Source organism: Hermetia illucens, chromosome 2, assembly GCF_905115235.1.
Source record: "Hermetia illucens chromosome 2, iHerIll2.2.curated.20191125, whole genome shotgun sequence".
Taxonomy (NCBI): domain Eukaryota; kingdom Metazoa; phylum Arthropoda; class Insecta; order Diptera; family Stratiomyidae; genus Hermetia; species Hermetia illucens.
This window is the reverse complement of record NC_051850.1, coordinates 8,650,240-8,673,499: the sequence shown is the minus strand read 5'-3', so window position 1 is coordinate 8,673,499 and position 23,260 is coordinate 8,650,240. Positions and strand designations below refer to the sequence as shown.

At 46.4% G+C, this 23,260-nt stretch overlaps 2 protein-coding genes across 2 annotated transcripts; both read right to left on the bottom strand.

Moving 5' to 3' along the window:
* Positions 1 to 302: 302 nt before the first annotated feature.
* Positions 303 to 9,582, bottom strand: LOC119647573. The gene is made up of 4 exons (XM_038048573.1): positions 9,511 to 9,582; positions 9,390 to 9,439; positions 8,291 to 8,587; positions 303 to 1,055 (listed from the first exon to the last, which is right to left on the bottom strand). Exons 1-4 carry the CDS (start codon positions 9,515 to 9,517, stop codon positions 303 to 305), a joined length of 1,107 nt encoding a protein of 368 aa, XP_037904501.1. The 5' UTR covers positions 9,518 to 9,582.
* An 11,081-nt stretch (positions 9,583 to 20,663) lies between these two features.
* LOC119647819 (chondroitin proteoglycan-2-like) lies at positions 20,664 to 21,628 on the bottom strand. The gene is made up of 4 exons (XM_038049048.1): positions 21,495 to 21,628; positions 21,361 to 21,425; positions 21,084 to 21,302; positions 20,664 to 21,020 (listed from the first exon to the last, which is right to left on the bottom strand). The coding sequence occupies exons 1-4, from the start codon at positions 21,499 to 21,501 to the stop codon at positions 20,700 to 20,702; spliced, it is 612 nt and encodes a 203-aa protein (XP_037904976.1). The 5' UTR covers positions 21,502 to 21,628; the 3' UTR covers positions 20,664 to 20,699.
* Between the last annotated feature and the right edge of the window lie 1,632 nt (positions 21,629 to 23,260).

The window sequence follows — 23,260 nt, the reverse complement described above, 5'->3', positions numbered from 1 at the left end:
TGATAAAAGAAGTGGTTATCCTTAGGGTCTGCATAGGTAGTCCCCTGCTGACACTGTTTTAAGCCACCTATTAGAGCAGGAGGCCTGACAGATAGTAAACGAAATTTACTTGACTCTTGGATCCTCCCCGTCCTGATGACGCATTGCTTTCAGAGCAAGTAGACTGTTCTGGAAGGACACATGACTGACGGACTGTACTGTAAAGCAATCCCGCGGGGCATGTATAGCGTACCAGCTTCCTATTGTGGCATATAAAAAAGGACTTACAGTCGGGGCTATCGGCGAACTTCTCTCCGTCGCGGCTACATTTCTGCAAACAAATTATTTTTCATAAAGGTAGTATCAATATGAGAATAGGTCCTTACTGACTCCGTTAGTGAATCTAATGACGATGGGATGTGACATCCAGAAAGTTCAGGGTCGACGCAAGCTCCAACTTTTTCGCTATAGAAAAGACCTTGTCTACAGGTGGTCCTTATATATTCTCCTTGAACGCATTGGTAATAGGATCTGCAATCCTTTCTATCTTGGTACGTCTCCAATTCCTGGTCGCATGATTGCTGATTGAAGGTTTCCCTTGAATCTCTTTTAGGTTTATTGAAGGTCTCCCCTGAATCTCTTCTAGGTTGATTGAAGGTCTCCCTTGAATCTCTTTTAGGTTGATTGAAGGTCTCCCTTGAATCGCTTTTCGGTTGATTGAAGGTCTCGGTTGATTCTCTTTCAGGTTGATTGAGGATCTCCCTTGAATCTCTTTTAGGTTGATTGAAGCTCTCCCTTGAATCTCTTTTAGGTTGATTGAAGGTTTCTCTCGAATCTCTTTTAGGTTTTTTGAAAGTTTCCCTTGAATCTATTCTAGGTTGATAGAAGGTTTCCCTTGACTTTTTTTTAGGTTCATCTGCCTGACAATCGGACATTTCAGGCTCAACGCAAGCTAGTAGCGTTCTGTGGAAATGTAGGTTGTCCGTGCACTCTCTACGCCGTTGCCTTCCTTTTATGCATACAAAGTAACGCGCGCAATTTTCAGTAGACGCTATGACACTTCCTTCCCTACACACCTAAGAGAAAATTAAATGGTTATTAAGAAAGAGTTACGGCTCAAAATTTGGGGACGAAAATTGGCTACGGAAAAGAATCTAAGAAATATAACCAAAAAAGAAGGTTATGGTCCACATCATCCTACCACAAATTCCTACTGGAAAATTGCATCAAACACTTGGAACATTTTTCTGTAGCTCCGGAGAAGGATATGGAGAGGAAGAGGGGAGGTCCCCACTTTAACCTGATGGAAACTCGTGGTGGTCTACCCCTCAACAAGCTATGAAGCTGAGTGGCTTTTTTGGCATCATTATTTAAAGTTTGAATTCCCAACGATGCCCCGGAAGGGGAAGGGAAAGCTAAGGATGAGGAAAAGGTAGCCCCCTTCTAACTCCTTTTGGAAAATTGTAGCGGACATACCTTCTCTTTAAAAATAGGAGTGCCTCATATATAGTATATATGGTTGCCATTTACCCCTTGGGGCCATCGCCCGTCGACCTTTAAAATACGCTTCATCTCCCCACAAGACTCCCCGAGATGGTCGCACTCACCCTGCTTTACGTCAAGTCCTCCAGGTGCGCCCCATCGTCGGCCATCTTGGGAAATTGTTGTCCCTACTTAATGTGTGACCTATCTACTGCCACTTCCGTCTTCTAATCATATCGCGTACGGTTGACAGGGCGGCGCGCCGACCAAGTTCTTCGATAGAAATAGTATCAGGCCAGCGTACTTCGGCAGGAGTTCATCAGAGCTTGCATTCTACATTCTACTCCCATGTAACCCCTACTCACAGATCTCAGAGTGCCTCAAATTGTATTATTGGGAGATTTTTTGAGCTTTCTCCCCTTGGACAAAGAAGCAATAAGTGGCGAGCAGTATGAGAAAAGGAGGATACGGAAGAGCAAAGGCAAAGTCCCATTCTCTAGCCCGGCCGAAAACTGGCAAAGCCACACAAACTCCTCGAAAAATTGACTTTCGTATCATTAATCAACCTATTGGTAGGTCAATTAGCGCCGCAATTTAGGGGGATTGGCAAGTAGAGCCCCCTTCCCTTCAACTTCTCCTGCGCCCTACAAATAGGGACCAGATAGAAAGGACCTCTCGCTTCCCCTATCCTCTACCCTCTATATCCCCCCCCCCCCCCAAATTAAACCCTTCCTTCATGACGTCAAAATAGCTCCACTTTGAGACACTGCAACGCTTTTTAAAGAGAGGAGGAGCAGCCGTAATTCTTCAATAGGTTTCGCGAGAGGGATCATCTTCTAACTCCTACATACCTTCTCCATTCATTGCCCCCCTTGTGAGGTGACATAACGTTTCAATGGCAGGTGACTGCCACAAATTTTTCTGAGTGTTGAAGAGGGTGGACATTTTTCCCTTACGGAGGTGAGGCTTAAAATCCAACCTACAATTGTCTATTAAGCTTACCCCCGAATTAGGATTGAGCTTAACTTGGTTGGTTATTCTCTTGAAACCATGGCTGCGAACGCAATTAATGTTTTGAAACACGGAATCATTGCCCAACAGCGGCCATTTTTGAAAGTCGTCAAATGGGCACTCGAGCGTCGATATCCAATCCTCGCAGTGGCTGAGAAGTGTGGCAAGAGGGCTCCATCATGGGCCTCGTTCAGAAGTATCTAAAGTCTTAGTTGGTGGGGAGAGTGCAGTCTGGGAAAGGAGGCCAAAAGCGGGGCGCATCAATTCTCGATTTTAGACACAACGAGGTTTTGACGCTTTTTGACGCTCTCTTAGTATATTAGGAGACGCAAGAATACTCACCATAAAATGAGGGTCATGGTATATCAGATTAGCGTGGGACAAGCCACAGTAAAAGAAAGACGTAAAAGTACCGGGAGAAAAGGTCAACCAAGCAAGAAAATTGACAACCAACTGAATACTGAGAAAGAAAAACCTGAGATGATTTGACACGGACGGTTGAAGGAATCAGCAAGGCCATAAACCTCTGATACAGAGAAGGGCTCAACTCCCAACAGGAATATGCGAGGAGAATGCCTGAAATTGCTGGGGAAATAAACGAGGCCGCAGTGTCTCAAATAAAGAAGTTGGCCCAAAAGCAGGATGTGGAAGTCTGGATGACGTCTACGGAAATGATTACCTTCTCTAAACGAGATAAAAGGTCATACGCTGATATTCTAAGATGATCGAAATCGGATCTTTGGAGGAAAATGTTAATCGCATTTGATGATCTCAGTCAGAATAGAGAGTAACATATTGTTGAACCAAATGAAGAAGTCCTTAGAACAGTGGTCAAACATAATAGCTGGCAGGCAGGAGATCGTTAGATAGTATACAGCTAAAAAAGGGTGTTAGCGCCGATGGGAAAGGTTCATTAGCCAATGCACCGAAAATTTGACCGTGAAATACAGGCACTATCAGAGCTGGAAGGATAAATCATTGGGAGAGATACCTGAGAGCCAAAGTGGAAACCAGATCCAGTTGGCGTGGATTTCTTACCATTTGCTGCTGAAACTTAGCTGATTCGATGAAAAAATCCTGATGTGGGTACCTGGATACTCAAACATCCCTGGCAATAAACAGGATGAAGAACTGGTTCGCCAAGCGCCTGGCTCCACAATGATGAGAGTGGAGCCAGCAATTGGCGTCCGGCCCACCACTCTGAAATCTATTCTGAACAGTAAGGATTCACTCAGTCGAAAATCTTTGTGAAAGAAGCCGAGGCCTCTAGAGCGACATTTTCAATGTCCCTTAAGAACCGGGACATGAAAACATAGATTTTTAGGGGGACACTGCTCCCTAAACTACCACATGGAAAAAAATCGGGTGGCCTCCACAGAACTCAGACGAAGATGCCTCGATAAAGCTTTTTTCAACAAAGGATTTGCGCATTCTCTGCCTCTGGTAGAGAATCTCAGGCTCATAAAAGTCGCCGCGGGGGGCTATTGAATAAGAGTTTCAACAACAAAAGTCCTGAATACTTGGAGCCGCGGCTCTAGCTACGAACTTAAACTAAATTGAATTGCATGACCTGTATGGAGTGAACCAATCTCCCATTAGGTGTGTCCCTTCGTGCGCGCTCGGCGGATACGTTATAGCGTCGATATCCAACGTACGCAGTGACAGTGTTCCAGTAGTGGGAAGCTACAACAAGACGTCTTCTCGATCCCTGATGTTACCGAAGAGGAACTTGGGGAAATCTGCAGTAGTATTGGGGACAGCAAGGCTCCGGGATTGGACCAAGGTGGTTCGCAAGCACATTCGAATCGTGCATGGCGGAAGAAGTGTTTCCCGCCCAGTGGAAGAGGCAGAAGCTGGTGTTGCTACCGAAGCCCCGAAAACCAGCCGGCGTGCCCTCTTCATATCGCCCTATTTGTCTCTTAGACACCATGGGGAAGATGTTGGAGAGGGTGATATACAACAGGCTGCTCCCGTTCATCGAGCTTGCGGGTGGTCTTTCAGAGCGGCAATATGGGTTTCGGCGAGCCCGTTCTACGGTTGATGCAGTAGCAGAGGTCGTGGAATTGGCTCGAAATGCAATGGCCATGGGCAAATGCTGTGCTTTGGTGACGCTGGACGTCAAAAATGCTTTTAACTCAGCCAACTGGAGCCAAACTGGGTGTTCCTAGCTACTTGGCTCGACTCATCGAGAGTTACTTTTCAGACAGACTTCTCTGGTACGACACGGACGACGGGCCGAAGGAGTACATTGTGACCGCAGGTGTGCCTCAAGGTTTTGTATTGGGACCGCTGCTGTGGAACATAATGTACGACGGAGTGCTTGGTCTTCGCGTGCCGGAGGAGACAACGCTGATTGGTTTTGCGGACGACCTGGCGGTAGTCGCAATTGCAAAGCATCCCGAGGACGTGGAGCTTTATACAAATAAAGCCATTCATACCATCAAGTCATGGTTACGAATTGCCAAGCTGGACCTGGCGGACGAAGAGACGGAGGCGGTCCTGATTACCAGAAGAGCAACACGGTTACCATCCGGGTTGGTAATCGTGAGGTCGTCTCAAAATCGGTTATCAAATACCTAGGGATGATGATCGATGCCAAGCTGAGTTTCAAGGGACACTTGGTTTGTGCGCGAGAGAAGGAAGCAAATGCCAGCTCGTCCCTTGCAAGGATGATGCCTAACGTGAGAGGGCCGAATTATAGTCGCAGGCTACTCATCGCGGGAGTGGTGAGGTCGATCCTGCTATACGCGGCCCCTGTCTGGGCGGGAGCGGTGAACCACGCTGTCAACCGGAGGAAGATAGGTTCGGCATACCGGCCAATTGCGCTAAGGGTGTGCAGCGCATTTAGGACGGCGTCGACGGAGGCAGTGTGTGTCATCGCAGGAATGATCCCTATAGATCTTCTAGCGAGCGAGGCACACTGGCTCTACGAAAAACGGAAGGCAAATCCAGCCGAGGTGAATGCGGATTTCCGAAAAGCCATCAGGAGAGAGTTGTGTGGCAAGTGGCAACAACGATGGGATAACTCTGCCAAGGGCCGGTGGACCCATACATTGATCCCGTGTATCGAGAAATGAGTCAACCGAAAGCACGGAGAATTGAATTACCACCTGACACAGTTCCTTACGGGACACGGTGGCTATAGGAAGTACTTGCATCGCTTCGAGTTGGACAAGTCTCCCAACTGTCCTGAATGCGGTGCTACACCCGAGGACCCGGAGCACGTTATGTTCCATTGTCCCAGATTTCTGGAGCAGAATAGGAGGTTGAATAGCATCTTAAGGGCGGACATCGAGCCCTCGAACCTGGTTGAAGAGATACTGAAGTCGGAGGAAAACTGGATGGCGGTAAATGAGGCAGTAGCCGTGGTGCAGACAAAACTCCTGGAGTTGGATCGAGCTCGGAAGGCGGCGCGACGGAGACGTGATATGGACGCGCTGGTATAGCGAACCAGGGCCTCCCCCGCGAAGTAATACTTCACGGTGGTCCTGCGGGGAGGGGCGGAAGAGTGGGAGTGGTTTTAGTGGGTGCGAATCCCACACACTGCTGCCAACCTGGCGCAGCAGCGTCTTTCTAAGATTTCCACCTCCATCCATTAAAAAAAAATGATTCTTTATGAGACTCGTAAAGGACTACGGATAGTCCCGGGATCGACAAGAATTCCGCTGTTGCAAAATTCAAGCATAGAACGGAGCCAACTGGAACGGAAAGAAGGCGTATGTCTTACGTCGATATCCTTCGGAAACCCGATCCAGAATCGACCGACCTAGATGGTAGTGTGAGTCGTATCAGGCGTAAGAAAAAAGGGATGTGGTATTGGAGCTAAAAAAACCCACAAAGAAGGCAGCGGATAATTTATGCGATTAGTTAGGGAAGGTACTTGGTGAGCAAACAGAAGTGAAATTTCGGGGCCAGGAAATAGAAATCGAGTGCAAGGACCTAGACGAGGTTACATTACGGGAGGCTATTTGTGTTCCACTAAGGGAATAATTCAATCTAAGTGGATAAGAAGAGAGTGCTATAAAAAGGATGAAGGAAGCGTATGGAGAAGCATAAATGGTTATTATTAGCTTGCCGGTGGAATCACCAGGTAAACTGATTACCGCGGGCAAAATAAGAATAGGTAGTGTACCGATTTAGGGAGGAAGAATCTCTCAAGAAACGCTTCAGATGTATGGATTTCGGTTATTTTGGAGCAGTGTGTACTAATGAGCACGATAGTTCGAAAAGGGAAAGGACGTATCGAGAAAAGAGCTAACTTATCGGAGATTAAATTGGAGGTCCACAATATACAGGAGGGGGGGGCTATACAACAAACAATGTCATCCCTGGGGGCCGTCTTTGGAAGGGTAAAAAGCAACAGCGTCCATATCTGCTATTGTGATAAACAGCTTGGTGCGGAATCCTAGAGACCACAGCAATTTAAACTAGTGACTTTGGCCTGAAGAAGCCTCGTGACGAACACTAGGGGCCAAATTTGGCTTGAAAGGAGGAGTGGGTATCATTCGAATGCGCAACAGAAGAGGAAAAGCGGGAATAGCTGGCTGATCCACCAAAGCATTCGAGGAGAACACATTTTAGAAGGAGGTCACGACCCGAAAGGAACAGCGCAGGAAAGGGTGAGTTAGCTTAATAAGCGGCTAACTAACGCATGCGACTCTATTATGCCGCAACGGTGTTTCCACTACACACCAAACTAATGTTGGAAACAGAAGATCATCATGTCTGCAAGCGAAGAAGCTTTACCAAAGGCAAGATGGAAGCCAGGACATAGGCAGATGAAGAAGGAATACCGTTATCTTAAAAATTAAGAAAACCAGCCGAGAAAGTAAGCGGGATTGCTACAGGCAGGTGTGCCTTGAGGAAAATACGAACCCACAAGATTTCAATGAAGAAGATTCGTCCAAAAAAACACCCCAAGTGACGTGCCCACGGGTCTTGTTCAAAATAATTGCAATTCTTTTCCTAAACCAAGAAGACAATGCACTTCGATCGACGGTTCAACAGGACGTGTTTTTGATCCACGGAGTGACCAAAGAGGAACTACCAGAGTTCTACGAACGAACTGGGGACAGTAAGCCCTAAAGTTGGCTGCTCAAGTCCGCATGGTTCATAATCATATTTGAATCGTGCATGGTGAAAGGAGTGTTTCCCGACTAATGAAAGAGGCAGAGGTTGGTTCTGCCAACAAAGTTCCAAACACGGCCTGTAGCACCCAATTTACCTTTTAGACACTACGGGAGAGATGTTGGAGAGGTTGATACACAATAGACTACTTCCATTCGCAGGAGCATGGATCTGGCTCAGGCCATTGGTAAGTGTTGCATGGTAGGAACGCCGGATGTCAGGAATGCCTGTAACGGGGCAAAATATGATTGGATTGAAAGCACCCTGGATAAACTGGTTGTCCCTGGTTATTTAGATCGGATACTCGAGGGTTATCTCTCAAAGAGATTTCTTTGGTCCGAGACGGATGACGGGCCGAAAGAATGTATTATGACAGCAGGTACTCCTAAAAGCTCTTTGCTGTGGAATATAATGTATGACGGGGTTCCGCGTAGCATAGGAGGCAACGTGAATTGGTTTTGCAGACGACCTGGCGGTGGTAGTAACTACGAAGCACCCCAAAGATGTAGGTCTTTATGGAAGTGAAACCCTTGATTCTATCAAAACAGAGCTACAAATGGCTAGACTGGACTTGAGGGACGAAAAAACGAAGGCTGTCCTTATTATTAATTGCAGGAAAAAAACAATAATGTCAAAATCCGGGTTTGATGATGGTTGATGCCAAGTTGGGCTTGGAGGGGCAATTACTCACCGCTTTTGGATGGTGTATCTTTTCCGTTGTTTTACGCTTGGTTTTTGTAGGTCTAGTTGTTGCCTTTGTAGTCGATGGTACGGTTGTGTGTATGCTGGATTGATCTGGTTGATTTTTACAGTAAACACGACCTGAAGAATCGCAAACAAGACTCACTGGATCGAAGTGACCAGAGATACACTGATGGCGGTAGCATATTCCAATATTACATGAATAATAGTGGCTGCAGCTCGTTTTGTCTGCTAGAAATCCCGAAAAGGTACTTTTTCCAGATATCTCAAAGTATTCTTCTGCTCCCTAAAAGAAGAAAATGGTTATTGTGTTGTTAACTACTTATAAAATTGTGGATAGTCTAGTTGGCCCTTCTTATATCGCTTTTTCGTGATCCGGTAAGCATAGGTCAGACCTGAGGGAACTAGGCCAGGGGCTTTGTCTCCGCCGATGTACTTTTCCCTGACCATTGCCTTCCCATTCCCCACCCCCCCTCCTCCCTCTTTTATACAATACGCAGATAAAATTGAAATGAAATAGCGAGGAGGGAAGAAGAGTTCCTTGCTTTTGGGCACAGCATGCGTCGCTGACCACAACCGTCAGTGAAAGAAGCAGCAAAGACTCAAATACCCGACGAGACATCGGCGCGCCTAGATGAAAAGCAAAAGAATGAAGGCAAAGAAGGATAAAAGAAAACAACACACTAGACCACTAGAAACGCGTTTGTCCAAAGACAAGGAAGCTACGAACATGAAATCACAAGGACTTCAGACTGTCAGTTCTGCTTATTATACCGATGGGAGGTAAAAAACTTCCAGAAGCTTTCAGTGAAATCCGCTATAAGATCAAGCCAGATGATAGTCGAGCAAAAGTATCATCCATGCTCAAAACGACGGGTGATATAACCTGCTTTAGATGATGCGATGACGTAAGCCTGGACGTCAAACAACTGCTAGGGATATCGAATTGGTGAACCCCGGCGCAAAACCGGGATTCTCAGAGTACCTTATGAAGGTACCTAGACCGGTTCTCGCGTCTTTGATGACGATCAAGGTTCTATAATAATATTAGAAATTTGTCAGGTTAAAGCGTATTTTATGGATCTTACCCAAACAAACCTAGTAAGCCTTAAATTGAACCACAGAAGTAGTGAAAGAACTGTAAAATATACTCGGATATAATTCATCTTTTCTTTCCCCGAAAAAGAAAGGTCTTATCGCAATAATTACCCTTCATTTTGAATCTGCTCTGCACAGAGTTTCAAAGATTCTGTCTCCTCTTAAAATATTAAATAACCTTACATTATCACGGTTATTAGAGCATATCTCAGAATGCATACATGACCTACGTCGCCATAATTCGAATCTAATTGCATGCATTCCAATTTGCATCTGCATTCGGTCGATTTATTCGAAACCGACTGGGCTTTTATAGTACTCGTATCTTACAAGATCATTTGGATTTTTATATTCAAGGGTTCGTGTTAATATTCAATTAAATGTTCGATGGACACTTTCAATAGTGCATTTAGTTTGAGTAAATCCTACTGCTTTTGATCGACCTTGATCCCATTGAAATTTTAGTGTATTCGACGTCTTCATGTTATTTCCCAGGGAGGAGAGTAGGCAAACACTCCCGCCTATGCCAGGTGCTTTGAACCGTTCAAAGGACAACCTTGTCTCTCTCACTTCTGTCATCTCTTCTTGTCCTTCTTTTTCTTCAGCCTTTGTCCCGTTCACAAGCGGGGTCGACTCGTCGTGATCGGTTTCGCAATGTGACTCTATCGAATCCCCTATCTGGGTCCAATCTCGAGGCTTTTAAATCCCCATCCAGCGTATCAAGCCACCGTAGTTTCGACCTGCGTTTTGGTTGTATACGATCGACTTCAATGTTGAGACCAATCTTGGCAAGTGAATTCTCGTTAGCGCGAATTGCGTGACCATACCATCGAAGACGCCCCTCTTGCAATTTTTCCACGATCGGTGCAACCCCATAACGATCGCGGATAGCCTCATTTCGGATGTGATCAAAACATGTCACCCCACTAGTGCAACGTAACATCTTCGTCTCCATTACCGCAAGACGCCGTTCATTGTCTTTTGTAGTCGACCAACACTCAGAACCATAGGGAACGACAGGACGGACGACATTGCGATAAATTTCAGATTTGAGACGTTCGTTGATAGGTCGATAACAAAGAATACCAGTTGTGAAACGCCACTTCATCCAGGTTGCGTTAATGCGTGAATCAATTTCATAACACAGTTTTCCATTGGCTGATAGCGTTGACCCGAGGTGTTCTGGGCAAATTACTGCCGCTGACAGTTATTGTGCCTGTTTCATAGGGATCGGTCGTCAAAAATTCAGCTTTGTTTAGATTTAATCTGATACCGTGTTACATAAGGCGATCACTCCATTTTTTAATAAGCTGCTCGAGATCATTTTCACTTAATCCGATCATCCTGTTTGTAACGACATTGTATGTATTTTCTTGGTCGGCCTGCCGCGGGACCTGTCCCCAAGAGAGGTCAGGTAGGATTATGCATAGTTTTTTTTGTGGGAGTAGGTTAGGTGAATGCGTTTACGCACAGAGTGTTGGACTCCATCAGCATGCTGGCGGACTACCAACTAATCACCTCCCTGTCATCAGAAAACTAGCCTGGAATAGTTTGACACATTACTTTGGGCTAGCCCTGCCGCTCTCCCGGCTTTGGGAGCTTTCAACTCAAGGAATTCCTTTCACTAACAGGAGGGGAGGGGAGGAAGGGAGTTGTTGTTAGTTCAGGGAACCCCTTACCGTCCGATCCCTCCACCGGTCGAGTTCAATCTTCTCCGCAATAAGAAGAGCCCGAACATAACGCGCAATACGATTCCAGCTGCCTGCGCTCTTCAGAATCTCTCTAACAATGTTGTCTGGAGAGAGTTCCCCTGTGTCTGCATAAAGCTGCTGGCGAAGGCCGTCCCACCTCTCGCGAGAGAAAAAAGTGTGTTCAGCGTCGTCCGCCACTCCATTGCAGAACACACAATCAGTAGATCGCGCCTTCCCAATCCTGTACAGGTAAGGCTGAAAACCTCCATGCCCACTTAGAAGTTGGGTAAGGAAGTAATCAATCTCACCGTGCGTTCTGTTCAACCACGGGTCTAATTTGTCGATGAGCCGCGCAGTCCACCTGCCCCTTGGCTCATTTTGCCAAGAAAGTTGCCACTCGCAAAGGGTGCTTTGCCCTTCTTCACGGGCAACCGTGCAAAGTTTTCGCCCTTACGACGGTAGATAGCTTTGCGCGAGGACAACGGGGATCACTCTCGTGATCACCATCACAGCCGGTTGGGAGACGGTGCGATAGACAGACGCCACTCGCAAAGCTCCCCGCCTCTACACTTGAGCGAGGCGTTTACGATGCACCTCCTTGTCAAGGGCATCGGTCCATACCTTCGCACCACAGAGAAGAACCGACTGCGTTGCCCCCATAAGGAGACGTCTCCTAGTGGATATAGGGCCCCGACATTCGCCATTAGCCGACTCAAGGCTGGGACTCCAGCTGCAGCCCCGTCCGCTACTGCTTTGATTTGCTCGAAGAAGCTCATCTTCGAGTCGAGCATTTAACCACTGGTTTCGCTTCTATAGTCAATTTGCCGATCGATATGGGACGCAGGGTCAGGATTCTCCTTCTGGTCAGGATGACTACTTCCGTTTTTTCCAGCGCAAGCTTACCCGTCGCATCAATATGCCAAGTTTGCTTTGCGCCTGTTCAACGGGGCTTCCGGCAACAAGTGCCGCAACGTCGTCTGCATAACATTCAAGACAGCCTGTACGGATTTAGCTCTAAAGTTTGTGATAGTTCTATTCGGTTTCCTAAGAAAGTCCAACTTAACCGACTCATCCCTTTTAGCCATTTCTACAATCCTGAACTCTCTCTTTTGCCTTCCAGTTCCACGCAATATGTTGTAAAGGAGTCTGACTTCGAACGTTTGACGACCCTCTTATTTTCGCGTTGGGACTTCCACTCAACTTTCATTATCGTTGCTTTAACAAGCACCATTCCAGATACAGAGCTTCCGATTGCGCTTTGTAATGAAATTTTGAGGTTTGTCGATGGTTAGACAACCATTCTGACTGAGACGACCAAGAGGGGAGAGCTATCCCTAAATTTTCAGATTTTTTAGTTAAGTAGTTTCTGAGAATAGCCCCGTCAAATAGGTATTGATAAGGCTGTCGAAGTATCGTTGCCCATCAGCATTGTCGTTAATGCCACCGTCACTGCTACGGCGAATTCTGACTTTTACGAAGATTATTCAGGAGATTGTCTAAGTCCTCATACCTATACTGCTGACGACCCCGCTAAAATTGTAGCTAGGTAGACCCTTAATATTGAACTCGAAATTCCACCTTGGCTGGGGCAATAGCAAAAGCTGCCTCGACTTTTTTCGCAGTTTGTATGCTTGAAACAGGCCCCATTACAACAACGAAGCCCATTTGAATTATGTATAACCAACAACAACAGAGGTGAACGAAAGTTTTTCTGAAATGTTAGATGCCCCTGATATATCATCCTCAGCAAATGTCGACATTTTCGGTCCTTTCTATCCTGACAATTTAGGGACTGCAGCCTAACAATATAAGACCCGGTCCAAATCGTATGCCAGTGAAGACGAACTCCTTATTTCATCCTTCAAACATTTCCATAACCATGAGGTCCTCGGTTATTTCCTGCTCCTCACGAGGACGTATTTGCTCCGGAAATACTTTCGGTAGTATGGTCAGTCATTTGTTCTTTACTTATTAGTATAACCATGGCTTTACCCCGGACCTCTACGCGACTTTCCCCTTCTTGGTTTCGGATTTGAGTTTCTTGGGGGAATTTCCCTCTACCGGGTTGATCTCCGCAGCTTCCAATTTCTTGGCTTCAATGCTGAAGGGTTAGGTTTATCCTATCCTAGCCTTCTTAAGGGCCTCTTCTGGTTTCAGGTCTTCCTTTAGATAGCACAGATCCCATTCAGCACCAGCGCCTGAAGCCTGCCTCCTTTTTGACGTTTGATATGCTGGCGATGATATTGACCTTGGTTCCACTGCTTCAATTCACAACTTCTTCCTTCTTGGGTATGGCCACCTGCCTGTCAGTGTTGCGGAGATTGAGATAGGACGATTTGTGTGCTGTACGGGGTTCCGCTTATTTGTTGTTTGATTTGTGTACTCATTTGGATCTCACGAGTATGCGAATTAAGAGGTCTCCGTGCCATAGCCCCTGGAACATAGCACAGTCAAACTTACTGAAGCGACCAGTTATCAGTGAGACTCCTTTCGAACACAGTCAATTACCTCCGACTTCAAATTATCCAATGGGCATAGTTCGCATAAGACTCTGGATGAAGGGAGGTGTTTTTCGACACCTCACACTAGATCCGTAGTGGTTTGTTAATAGTAGGGCCACTTAGTACAGGTTGTAGCCATCGCCACCTGCAAACAGTCTTGGTAGACGAGAGGCTTTTCTCCATATCAGCACAAGGCAGAGATAGGTTGATTCCCAGAGAACTGTATTCCGCATCAGTATATCCTGCAGTCCACTGTTTTATCCCTTGCTCCTCTGGATAGCTACTTGCAATTTTTTCCTCAGGCTTTTGTATTGCCAATGTGGATTCTCGAATTCAGGTCTGAAAAGAGGTACGAAGACAACTATGGTTTCTTACCAGGACAGAGGGAACTCTTCAGATGCTGTCTCACCCCTGCCCTGGGAGCAGCGTGATCGAAGCGGCTCGCAGCAAAAACAACAATTTTTATTTCTTATAATGCGTGAATATAAACTTATGGCTAACTTAGGGACTACCTTAACAGTTAAACTTAATCTAAGGTATTACATAGAGCTTAACCTAACTTATTACTAACAGGTTATGTACAGAAAATATCTACATTGCATTTTGAGGAAAAGTTGGAAAAAACCTCCACTCGTTGAGCATTTATTAAAAAAAAGGGGGGGGGGGAAAGGACTGGGATAGGATGGGTGAGGTGCGGGGGAGGGATGGTAATTAAAAGCTGGGAGGGGTGCTAATGATGGGAAGGTTTAAAAAATTGGGAGTCGGAGAAGTTGCCCGTGTAGAAGACTACTCTGCCTAGGGGATCGAACAGACGGTTCTGTGACTGGAGGGAAAGGAGGATCTGGGGAAACAGATGAGTCCGGAGAAGGTTATCTTCCACGATCTCAGTCTGCATGGCATTGGCGACAAGAGGATTGGGATGGGATTGGCACTTGGTCAGGAAGTTGAGGGCAAGACGGGCAAGGAAGGCATCGATGCGTGGGGTTTGGCAGGATTCATAGAGGATCTGGTTGGAAATGTACTTGGAGCGGTCCTCGTTCTTGAAGATGTTGGCGCAGTGGCAAAGGATCCTGCGCTCTCTGAGGCGGTGTCGCTCCATTTGGGATGGGGAGCAATCGGACCAGAAGATGAAGCCGAAGATTAGGAGTGGGCGGATGAGCTGTTTATAGCAAAACAGTTTAACCTTTTTGGGAGTTGGGATGTTGTATTTAAGGATAGGATACAGGGACCGGAGGGCACCAGTTGCACGGCCTAGTGCCCTCGTTATGTGTGGTACGTGGGAGAGGCGGGAGTTCATTGTCACCCCGAGGTAGGTGACTTCTTTAACAGTGGGAATGGGCTGGTCGTGGATGGTGAGTGATAGTGATCTGCTGTCACTCCACATCTTCGGAGTCATCCTCATGTCTCCATAGAAGACGATGGTCTCACACTTGTCGGGATTTAGGGAAAGTCTCCAACGGGTGAAATAGTGGTAAAGTTCGTCCAAATAAGCATTCAGACGCGCTTCACCACGGGAGATGTCTTTCGTGGTCGTATATATGATTAGGTCATCCGCACATTGGAGGATCTGGATGCGACACGGGTGTGGAGGTGGTTTAGGGATGTCTGCGGTGAACAGGGAGAAAAGGGTTGCAGACAGTACTGAACCGTGGGGAATGCCAGCTGGGCAAGTATAGGACGAGGAAAGATGCTGCTGGATGTTGACTGGGGATTTCCGCCCATCTAGAAAGCTAAGAATTAGCTTACAGAGGTGCGGATGGAAGTTGAGGATTTCGGAAAGCTTGTACGTGAGTCCGCATTGCCATACGGAGTCGAAAGCTTTCCTTAGGTCGAGGAGACAGGCTATGGTGGGTGTCCTCCGATTGATACCCAGTACGATATCAGTCTTGAGGACCAGCAGTGCGTGCTCAACCGAGTGTTTAGTTCGGTTGGCGAATTGAAACGCGGGTAGGGTGTTGTTTGAAGTGCAATGCTCATCTATGAGGGATTTGATAATCCGCTCGAAGATTTTGGTGGATGAAGAAAGGATGGAGATAGGCCTGTAGCTATCGGGATTAAGTGGATTCAGGTTCTTTTTTGGGACGGGAACTATGCGAGCATTTTTCCATCCGTTGAGGACGCAGTGGTTAATGATCGAGGATAGTGTGGTGGAAATGTTGGGGGCGCACTTTTTTAAAACTATGGACGGGATTTTGTCGAGACCCACTGATTTTTTGTTCTTGGAGGCTGCAATGGCAGCTTCCACTGAACTTGGGCTGACAAAGTGGATGGGAGAAACACTATCCTGTTTATCGGGATGGAAAAGGGGTTGAGTGAATAGGGTTAGGTTGGGACTGGGTTGGTAAAAAGTTGGAGTGGATTGTAGTTTATCTATGGATTCGCTCACAACACTTTCGAAGTGTTGATCGCGAATGTGGAGGGTGCACTGGTGCGCTTGAAGGAAGTGGTCGACTAGGCTGTTCACCTTTTCGGGAGTTGAGATGTTCTCTGGGAGGATGGTTGTTTGTTGCGAGGACTTGCCTAGACGAGGACAAGTTTTTCTGAGTTCCCTGAAGGTATCAGGGTTCAGCTCAATGTTAGAGAGGCGCTTGTGGAGGTGGTTGGTGTAGAGGGTTAAAATTCTATTGCGGATTGACCTGTCATGGGAAAGGATTTCGTTGTGGAGTGGAGAGGATTGCGGGGAGTATCTATTCCTAAATAGCCTCCGCCTTAGGGTACGCTTGTATTTGATATCCTCGAGGATATCGTCGGGGAGAGAAATAAGGTTGCGGTAGTTGAGGGACCGAGATGGTATCAGCTCGTCACATACTTGCTGAATTACTTCAGTGTACTGACGAACTGTCCAATCTATAGTGTCGTTGGAAACTGTTTCGCTGGTATGGAGGAGGAGAGGTTCAAGTCTGGATTTAAGGGTGCGGTTGATGAGTTTCCAATTCGCCTTCTGGAAGTCAGGGACTAAAGCGGGTGAGGGTCTGGTGGCTCTGTCGGGGAGTGAAACTTCTAAGACCACGGCGTCATGGTCACTGATACCGGGGGCTGTTTCTAGGAAGGGATAAGTATTGGGATTGGGTTTGATGGTGATGTTGCTGCTGATTAGGAAGTGGCCAAGGTAGGAATGGTAGTACCCTTTATTAAATGAAGGGGGAGCAGGGTTGAAGTGGGAGAGGTTAATATTGGGATTAGAGGTGGTTAGGAAACGGTGGAGCTTTTCCCCGTTCTGGTTCGACCGTACATCAAACTATGACGGGTGCCTGGCGTTGAGGTCTCCCCCTATAATTATGTACCAGGACTTGTTTGCTCTCGGTTGAGCGGCACAGTAGGCTAGGATCGAACGGATGTCATGGGTGTCAAAGGATTGATCGGGACAGTAGACAGCAGCTACGAAGACCAGGGAGGAAGCGGCTCACAGTTGTTATATGCTCCCTTTTATAATTCGCAAAACACGATAATGCCTCGAATTATAATCAACGTAAATCCGTCTATAGTTCGGACCAAAGCTTAGCCGGAGCTAGAAAACATTTTTAGGGATTGGGGAGTCCTAAGTCCGCATCCACTTGATACCGGACCGGAACAAATGAAGAGCAACTTGCTCCCACTCTTGATGGTCCTCGGACTCCTCTTTTTGGGTTTAACACCCAAGTTTCCAAAATGAAGACATATTCATTTCTCTTATTCGACTCCCATTTCACAGACAGTGGTTATGCCTCGCCAAGTAATGGTTGAGGTTGATTTATGCCAACCCCTTTTCTTCATTATATTCAAAGCTCTCCTAAATATCGGGCATCTGCTACTGCGGGGTACCGACAATCAATGCCAACTTACCCCTTTGCAAAGCATATATTCGAGGTGAACTTTGTACCCGTTGAATGGCTGATGTTCATCTCCACGGTTTCTCTACTTTTTTTATTTAATGCAGTTACCGCACACAACGAACAAAACAAATACGTGTCTGCACGCTAAAAGTTGGTACCCTAACTGGAAAGACGGAGAAACTCGCAAGAGCCCTTCGGAAAAGGTGCATTGACATCTGCGCTCTGCAAGAAACCCGATGGTCTGGTTCCAAAAGCTGCGAATGTGATCTAAACGTGTGACGCCACTAGTCCAACGTAGCATCTTCGTCTCCATTACCGCAAGACGCCGTTCATTGTCTTTTATGGTCGGCCAACACTCAGAACCATAGAGAGCGACTGGACGGACGACATTGCGGTAAATTTTAGATTTGAGACGTTCGTTGATACGTCGATCACAAAGGACACCAGTTGTGGAACGCCACTTCATCCAGGTTGCGTTAATGCGTGAAGCAATTTCATAACGCAGCTCTCCATTGGCTGATAGCATTGACCCGAGGTATTTAAATCGCTCAGTTCTAGATGCAAACGAGAATTCACTTGCAAAAATTGGTCTGAACATCCAAGTCGATGGTAAACGACCAAAAGGCCGAACTAAGCAACGGTGGCTTGAAACGCTGGATGGGGATTTGAAAGCCTCGAGATTGCACCCAGATCAGGCATTCGATAGAGCCAAATGGCGAAGCCGATCACGACAAGCCGACCCCGCTTGTGAACGGAACAAAGGCTGAAGAAAAAGAAGACCGCTTTGAGACATATGAAGTATCCCTGGGGGCACCTGATATCCAAGTTAACAAACGATCCTGCTTACTTTCACTTGTTCAACTACCCACAGTTTGAGCCTAGCAATTTAGGCTGGTTTCCAGGCTAGGTGTGTCCTGTTATAGACTTGTTAATGCAGTCTAAGGACGAAGATCGGAGGTTTTTCGTTGATAACCCTTGGGAAGGGTCTTCCACATATGCAAAGAGAAGCGAAGTCAGATGAACAGATAACCTATGCTGACATGACGTGACCGTGTTTGTGCCTTGCTGCGTGAACTATTTTCTAGATCCGAGCCTTTGGTTTCGCCTGACGATCGCGCTAAAGTGGGGAAGAAATTTCTCCACTGCATTATTACGGGTTTTGAAAGAACATGGCGAGGACCAGGCCCCGGAAATTACCAGGCTAGAACGGGGTGACTGCTGGGTTGCAAAGCCATCTGGCAAGCCATCCACTTTCATATCCAGTGTCAGTATAATTGCTGTTTACGGAAGAATATTTCCCTGCTTTTTCCCAGGTTTGCGTGGTTTTTAAGTCATGAATGAAGGATAGGAGTAATCCTCGGTCGTACAGGGCTATATCCCTATAGCCATCGGGAAGGTCCTGGAGAGCATTTTGGTCTGTGGACTGCTAGTAAAAACATCCCATCTGGTGTCGGACAGGTAGTACAACTTCCAAACTGACAGGTCCACTAACGATGCTTTAATGAATGTCAAAAACTTGGTTGTGTGTCTGGCTACCAAGGGAAGTTCTATCGCGGACTTCGGGCTCAAGATGGGCTTCCTCATGACGAAGTATAGCAGTTTGAATGAATTTATTTTCTCGCGTAACCTTGTTTCCAGTGAGGGTTGTGTCAAATATTGTGAGGTAGACTCAGAGAAGTGGATTCATGTCCTCTCTGTCTGTTCAACGTACTATGACATCCGCAATCTAGACGAGAAGAGCGTTCAAGTACTGATTGGTATCTTTGATTTTAGTGAGTGCCTTGCTAGCAGTGACATCTTTCGATGCGTGTTTCGACGACAGAGAAAGTTCCTCGACGTTGCTTCATCGGACGTATAATGGGCGAATGGCCAGAATGTGTTTTGGGTTAGTGTGGTCTTGTGGCGTCTGAGTTGGGTTGTATGTAGATCGTTATTTGCCTGCCGGAAATGCTTAGTTTGGTTCTATGCATCGGTTTGATTCCAGCCATCCCTCAAGTAGGGCGATCAGACTCGAGTCTGCGAGGGGCTTATATGAAGTCGTACTATGGGAATCGGGGTACCCCTCTGAGAACATACTTTTCAGAAGAATTCATGGAGGACCCTGTTCCCAGCATAAACTGGTCTCGTTTTGCCAGTCACAGCGGGACTATGATTGTGGTCTACAAATAAATCTGTGTCCGAGGAGATGATGTCTACACGGCAAGTACTCACGCCAAACCCGAGGACCACCAATGCCTCTATACGCCGGTGCTCTGAGGTGGCGAGGAGGTAGACGGGATACTAACCCTGTCGACTAAATTAATACCATGTGGTTAGGAAAAACCTACATGTGGTGTAAGAGGAAACTGTATTCGCATTAACTTGCAGGTTGTGATGCAGTAGGCGAATGTCCAAGGCCTTTGTCGGCCAGACCCAGGGGCTCATCGGAAGTGACTTCGGATATGAAACCTTATCTTATCTGATACCAAGGGCACTGGGACGGCTCTGTGAGTTCATATATCTCAGGAGAAATCATGGATCATGTGCTTTAAACCCGGTTATTTAGTATTCGCCCCCCTAGTGGGAGTTTCACAAGGGTTGCGATTGCGTCCACATGGCCAATAGAGACCTTCGTGCCTGAAGGGTGAAGTTGTGCTATACAACTCGGGTGTCGTACTGCTTAGTTCGGTGGAGATTTTCGGTAAGTCCTGCTTCTATCAGTATGAATGCCGAGCCTTCCACTCAGTACAGAATTTTTCTACTGGGCTTGTCACAGAGGGTCTATGATTGGCAGCGAAAATTTTCGTCAAACCACCCAGTCATAGGTCTTTCCTCATTCATTGATTGCATTGTATGACCATTTCCGCTTTTTGGCCCGTACTTGAAGCTCTTCAGCTCAAGATTTTTCCTCCTTACCGAGGAAATTTTCAGCCATCTTGCCGGAAAACTGCTTCAGCTTCAGTATTAAAATTTCGTTTGGGAAATACCTTGTTGGGCTGAGTTTTTCTCCAAGATCTACCTCTCTTGTCTGCCACATGCACTTTTATCCGAAATGGTGATACCCACTGGCATGACATTTGGTGGACACGTTGAAACTGTAAACCCGATTGCATCACACGTGAGAAGGAGCTGCTGTTCAATGACCTCGAAAGGCTGGCACTCAACCAGCTCGTGTTTCGCACCGTGCGTCTTACCCAGGAACTGAATGTTTATGTAGATCAAAAAGTCAACCCTCTGCCCGTAAGTATCGCGCAGTGAAAGCCCTTCTTATTAATTTAATATAATTCCGAATTAGACCTCTAAATTTTTCCGATTTATCACAAGGTAATGGTAATAACTACTGATTCCTTGCTGACTTTGATGACCACATTTCTCCGCTTTATGTACTCAGACCCTCGATCAGGGACTTCACTCACAGGATTCCATCGGTCAGAATCATTCACTTCACTGGATTCGTTTTCAGTAATAGAATTGTCCTTACATTCCACATTTTCTTTAAGGTCACAAGTCAGTGTCCTTAGATCGAATGCGAGGCTGGGAGGACAAGAAAAACGAATGAATTTTCCACCGGTGCATGTGTAGAAATGCTCACAACTGTCTACCGCTGGAGTACTCACCCCTTCCTCGCACTCCTCTAGCTAGAAAAAACAATCGTCCCTGGTAAATTCCGCTTGTAAGTATTCACATCGGCCCAAACTTACCTCTGGGTTCTGACTCAACGATTCCTGTTGTTTTATCTGTTCCACTAGCTGTTCCAGAGTAGTACAACTGGCAATTTTGGGGCTGGCACAGGTTTGCAAAGACTCGCTGAACTCGAAAGATGGTGGGCAAGGAAAATGGCGAAGCACACCCGAAATGCATCGGAAATAAAAGGCACAGTCTAGTGGATCGGGATAGGCAATTCCTTCTTGGCAGGGTTCCTAGGAGTAGAACAGGTATTTCGGTAAAGTTTACTTCGAGGACGAAAACTGGTCTTACCTCCGTTTCTTCCGCAGAATTGGCCAAAGTAAGGGTAGTTGCGAAGTATAAACAAAATATTTTGACTGTAAATGTTAAGGAAATTATCTTTAGTTATCCTGATCGACCTTAAGGACGTTGATTTTGGGAAGTACCTTTCATTTTTAAGAAGACTAGATCCTGTTTAACTTAACACGGAGATGTATTACTTGACACTAACCATTGGATATTAATTTTCATTACTGCTCATGCGTATCATTACTGTAGTTACGCATGCTTGATTGTCCATGCTTCAGCAACCGCACCTAACACGCTACTAATTAATGGAAATAAATAATAAATTAATTAAATAATTTATACGTTCTGAATAAAAAAAATGTTCATGCTTTCGAGGCCGGAAAGTGCATCTCGAGACCTTGAAATGGAGAAAGAGTTGATCACTTTTATGTGAGGATTCTGATTCCTCTACTCATTACTTACTGAATTGATCGACCAATGAGAGTCCCCGAATTGTGGTACACTTCAACCCTTTCCTGATCAACTGAGTCGCTCGTCACCAAGCCTGACGAGAGAGGATGAAAAGAGGGGATTCCCCCCGAGCCCACAATATAAATATCGACTAAATAACATTTCCACCCCAGGCCCACCTGATTTCCACTCGGGGCCGGTTTTGCGCGCCATTTTCACCCCTTCATTAAAATTGCATTGCCCTTCAGCCCTTGGTGGGGTATAGCGCGTTAATCACGCCCCATAGCTCGTGGTTACCTAAAATACCCTTCAACTCCCCCTACGACTTACCGAGACACTCGCACCCGTCCTGTACTGTTCTAACTCGTTGGCCATCCAGGGCGCTATTCGCCATGCAGTTGAGGCCCTTCGTCAATGTGTGACCCCCTCCTATCACATCGCATAAGAGTGCTAAGCCTTTGTGCTGACCAACTCCTCCGTTTGAGGTAGTGCCAGGCCAGATTACTCCAATGTGACGACGCAGGCAGGTATTGGTGAAAGCCTGGAGCTTCTGAGTAACAGCGGAGTTCACACACACACCATAGAGCAACACAGAAAGAACACTAGCACAGATCAGTCTCAATTTGATCTGGGTGTTGAGGTAACTGCATTTCCAGATTTTAGACAGAACAGCAAAAGCGGATCTAAAGGTTTTAACACGTCCGACAACATCCAGTTCGGTGTCGTCGTCGGGAGAAACCACGCTTCCAAAAAATACAAACTGATCGACACCTTCGACGCTCATTAATGCAGATAGGGAGAGCGCGATGGCCCGTCATATTGAGAACCTGGCTTTGTTGGAGTTTATCTTCAGTCCAACTCTACTTGCTACTCTTCCCAAATCCAGAGCCATTTGGACAAGATCTATGACCCGGTAAGAGAGCAAACGTGCATTTCACCAGTATAGTCGAGGTGTTTGAGGAAAGATGTCATCGCCCATCGAATTTCTCCACGTCCTCCATATAGGGCAGTATGAAGAACGTCACCGGTAACAAGAAGAAATAATATCGGTGACAGGATACTATCCTTTGCTTTGGACCTCAAAATCCTCCGAACTTTTACCTCGGTGCAACACGTGACGTTTTGCCACATATGCGACATATGTCACTCTGATAATAGGTATTATTTGCTCTGGAATACTCCTCCTGCGTAAAGCACTCCAACTACTCTCTCTCTCTCTCTCTGTTCACGCTATCGAAAGCTTTCTCGAAATCAATAAAAAGCAGGTGCAGCGAAGATCTAAATTCCCCGCACTGTTCCAAAATGATCCGTAGGGTTTTGATGTGGTCAGTCCAGAAGGATCCGGAGCGGAAACCAGGTTGCTCTTTGCTTTTCAAGTTTTCGAGATATTCTTTGATGCGCTATTATTTTTGCAACGTCAGAGAGCACGCAGATACCCCTCCAATGGATACAC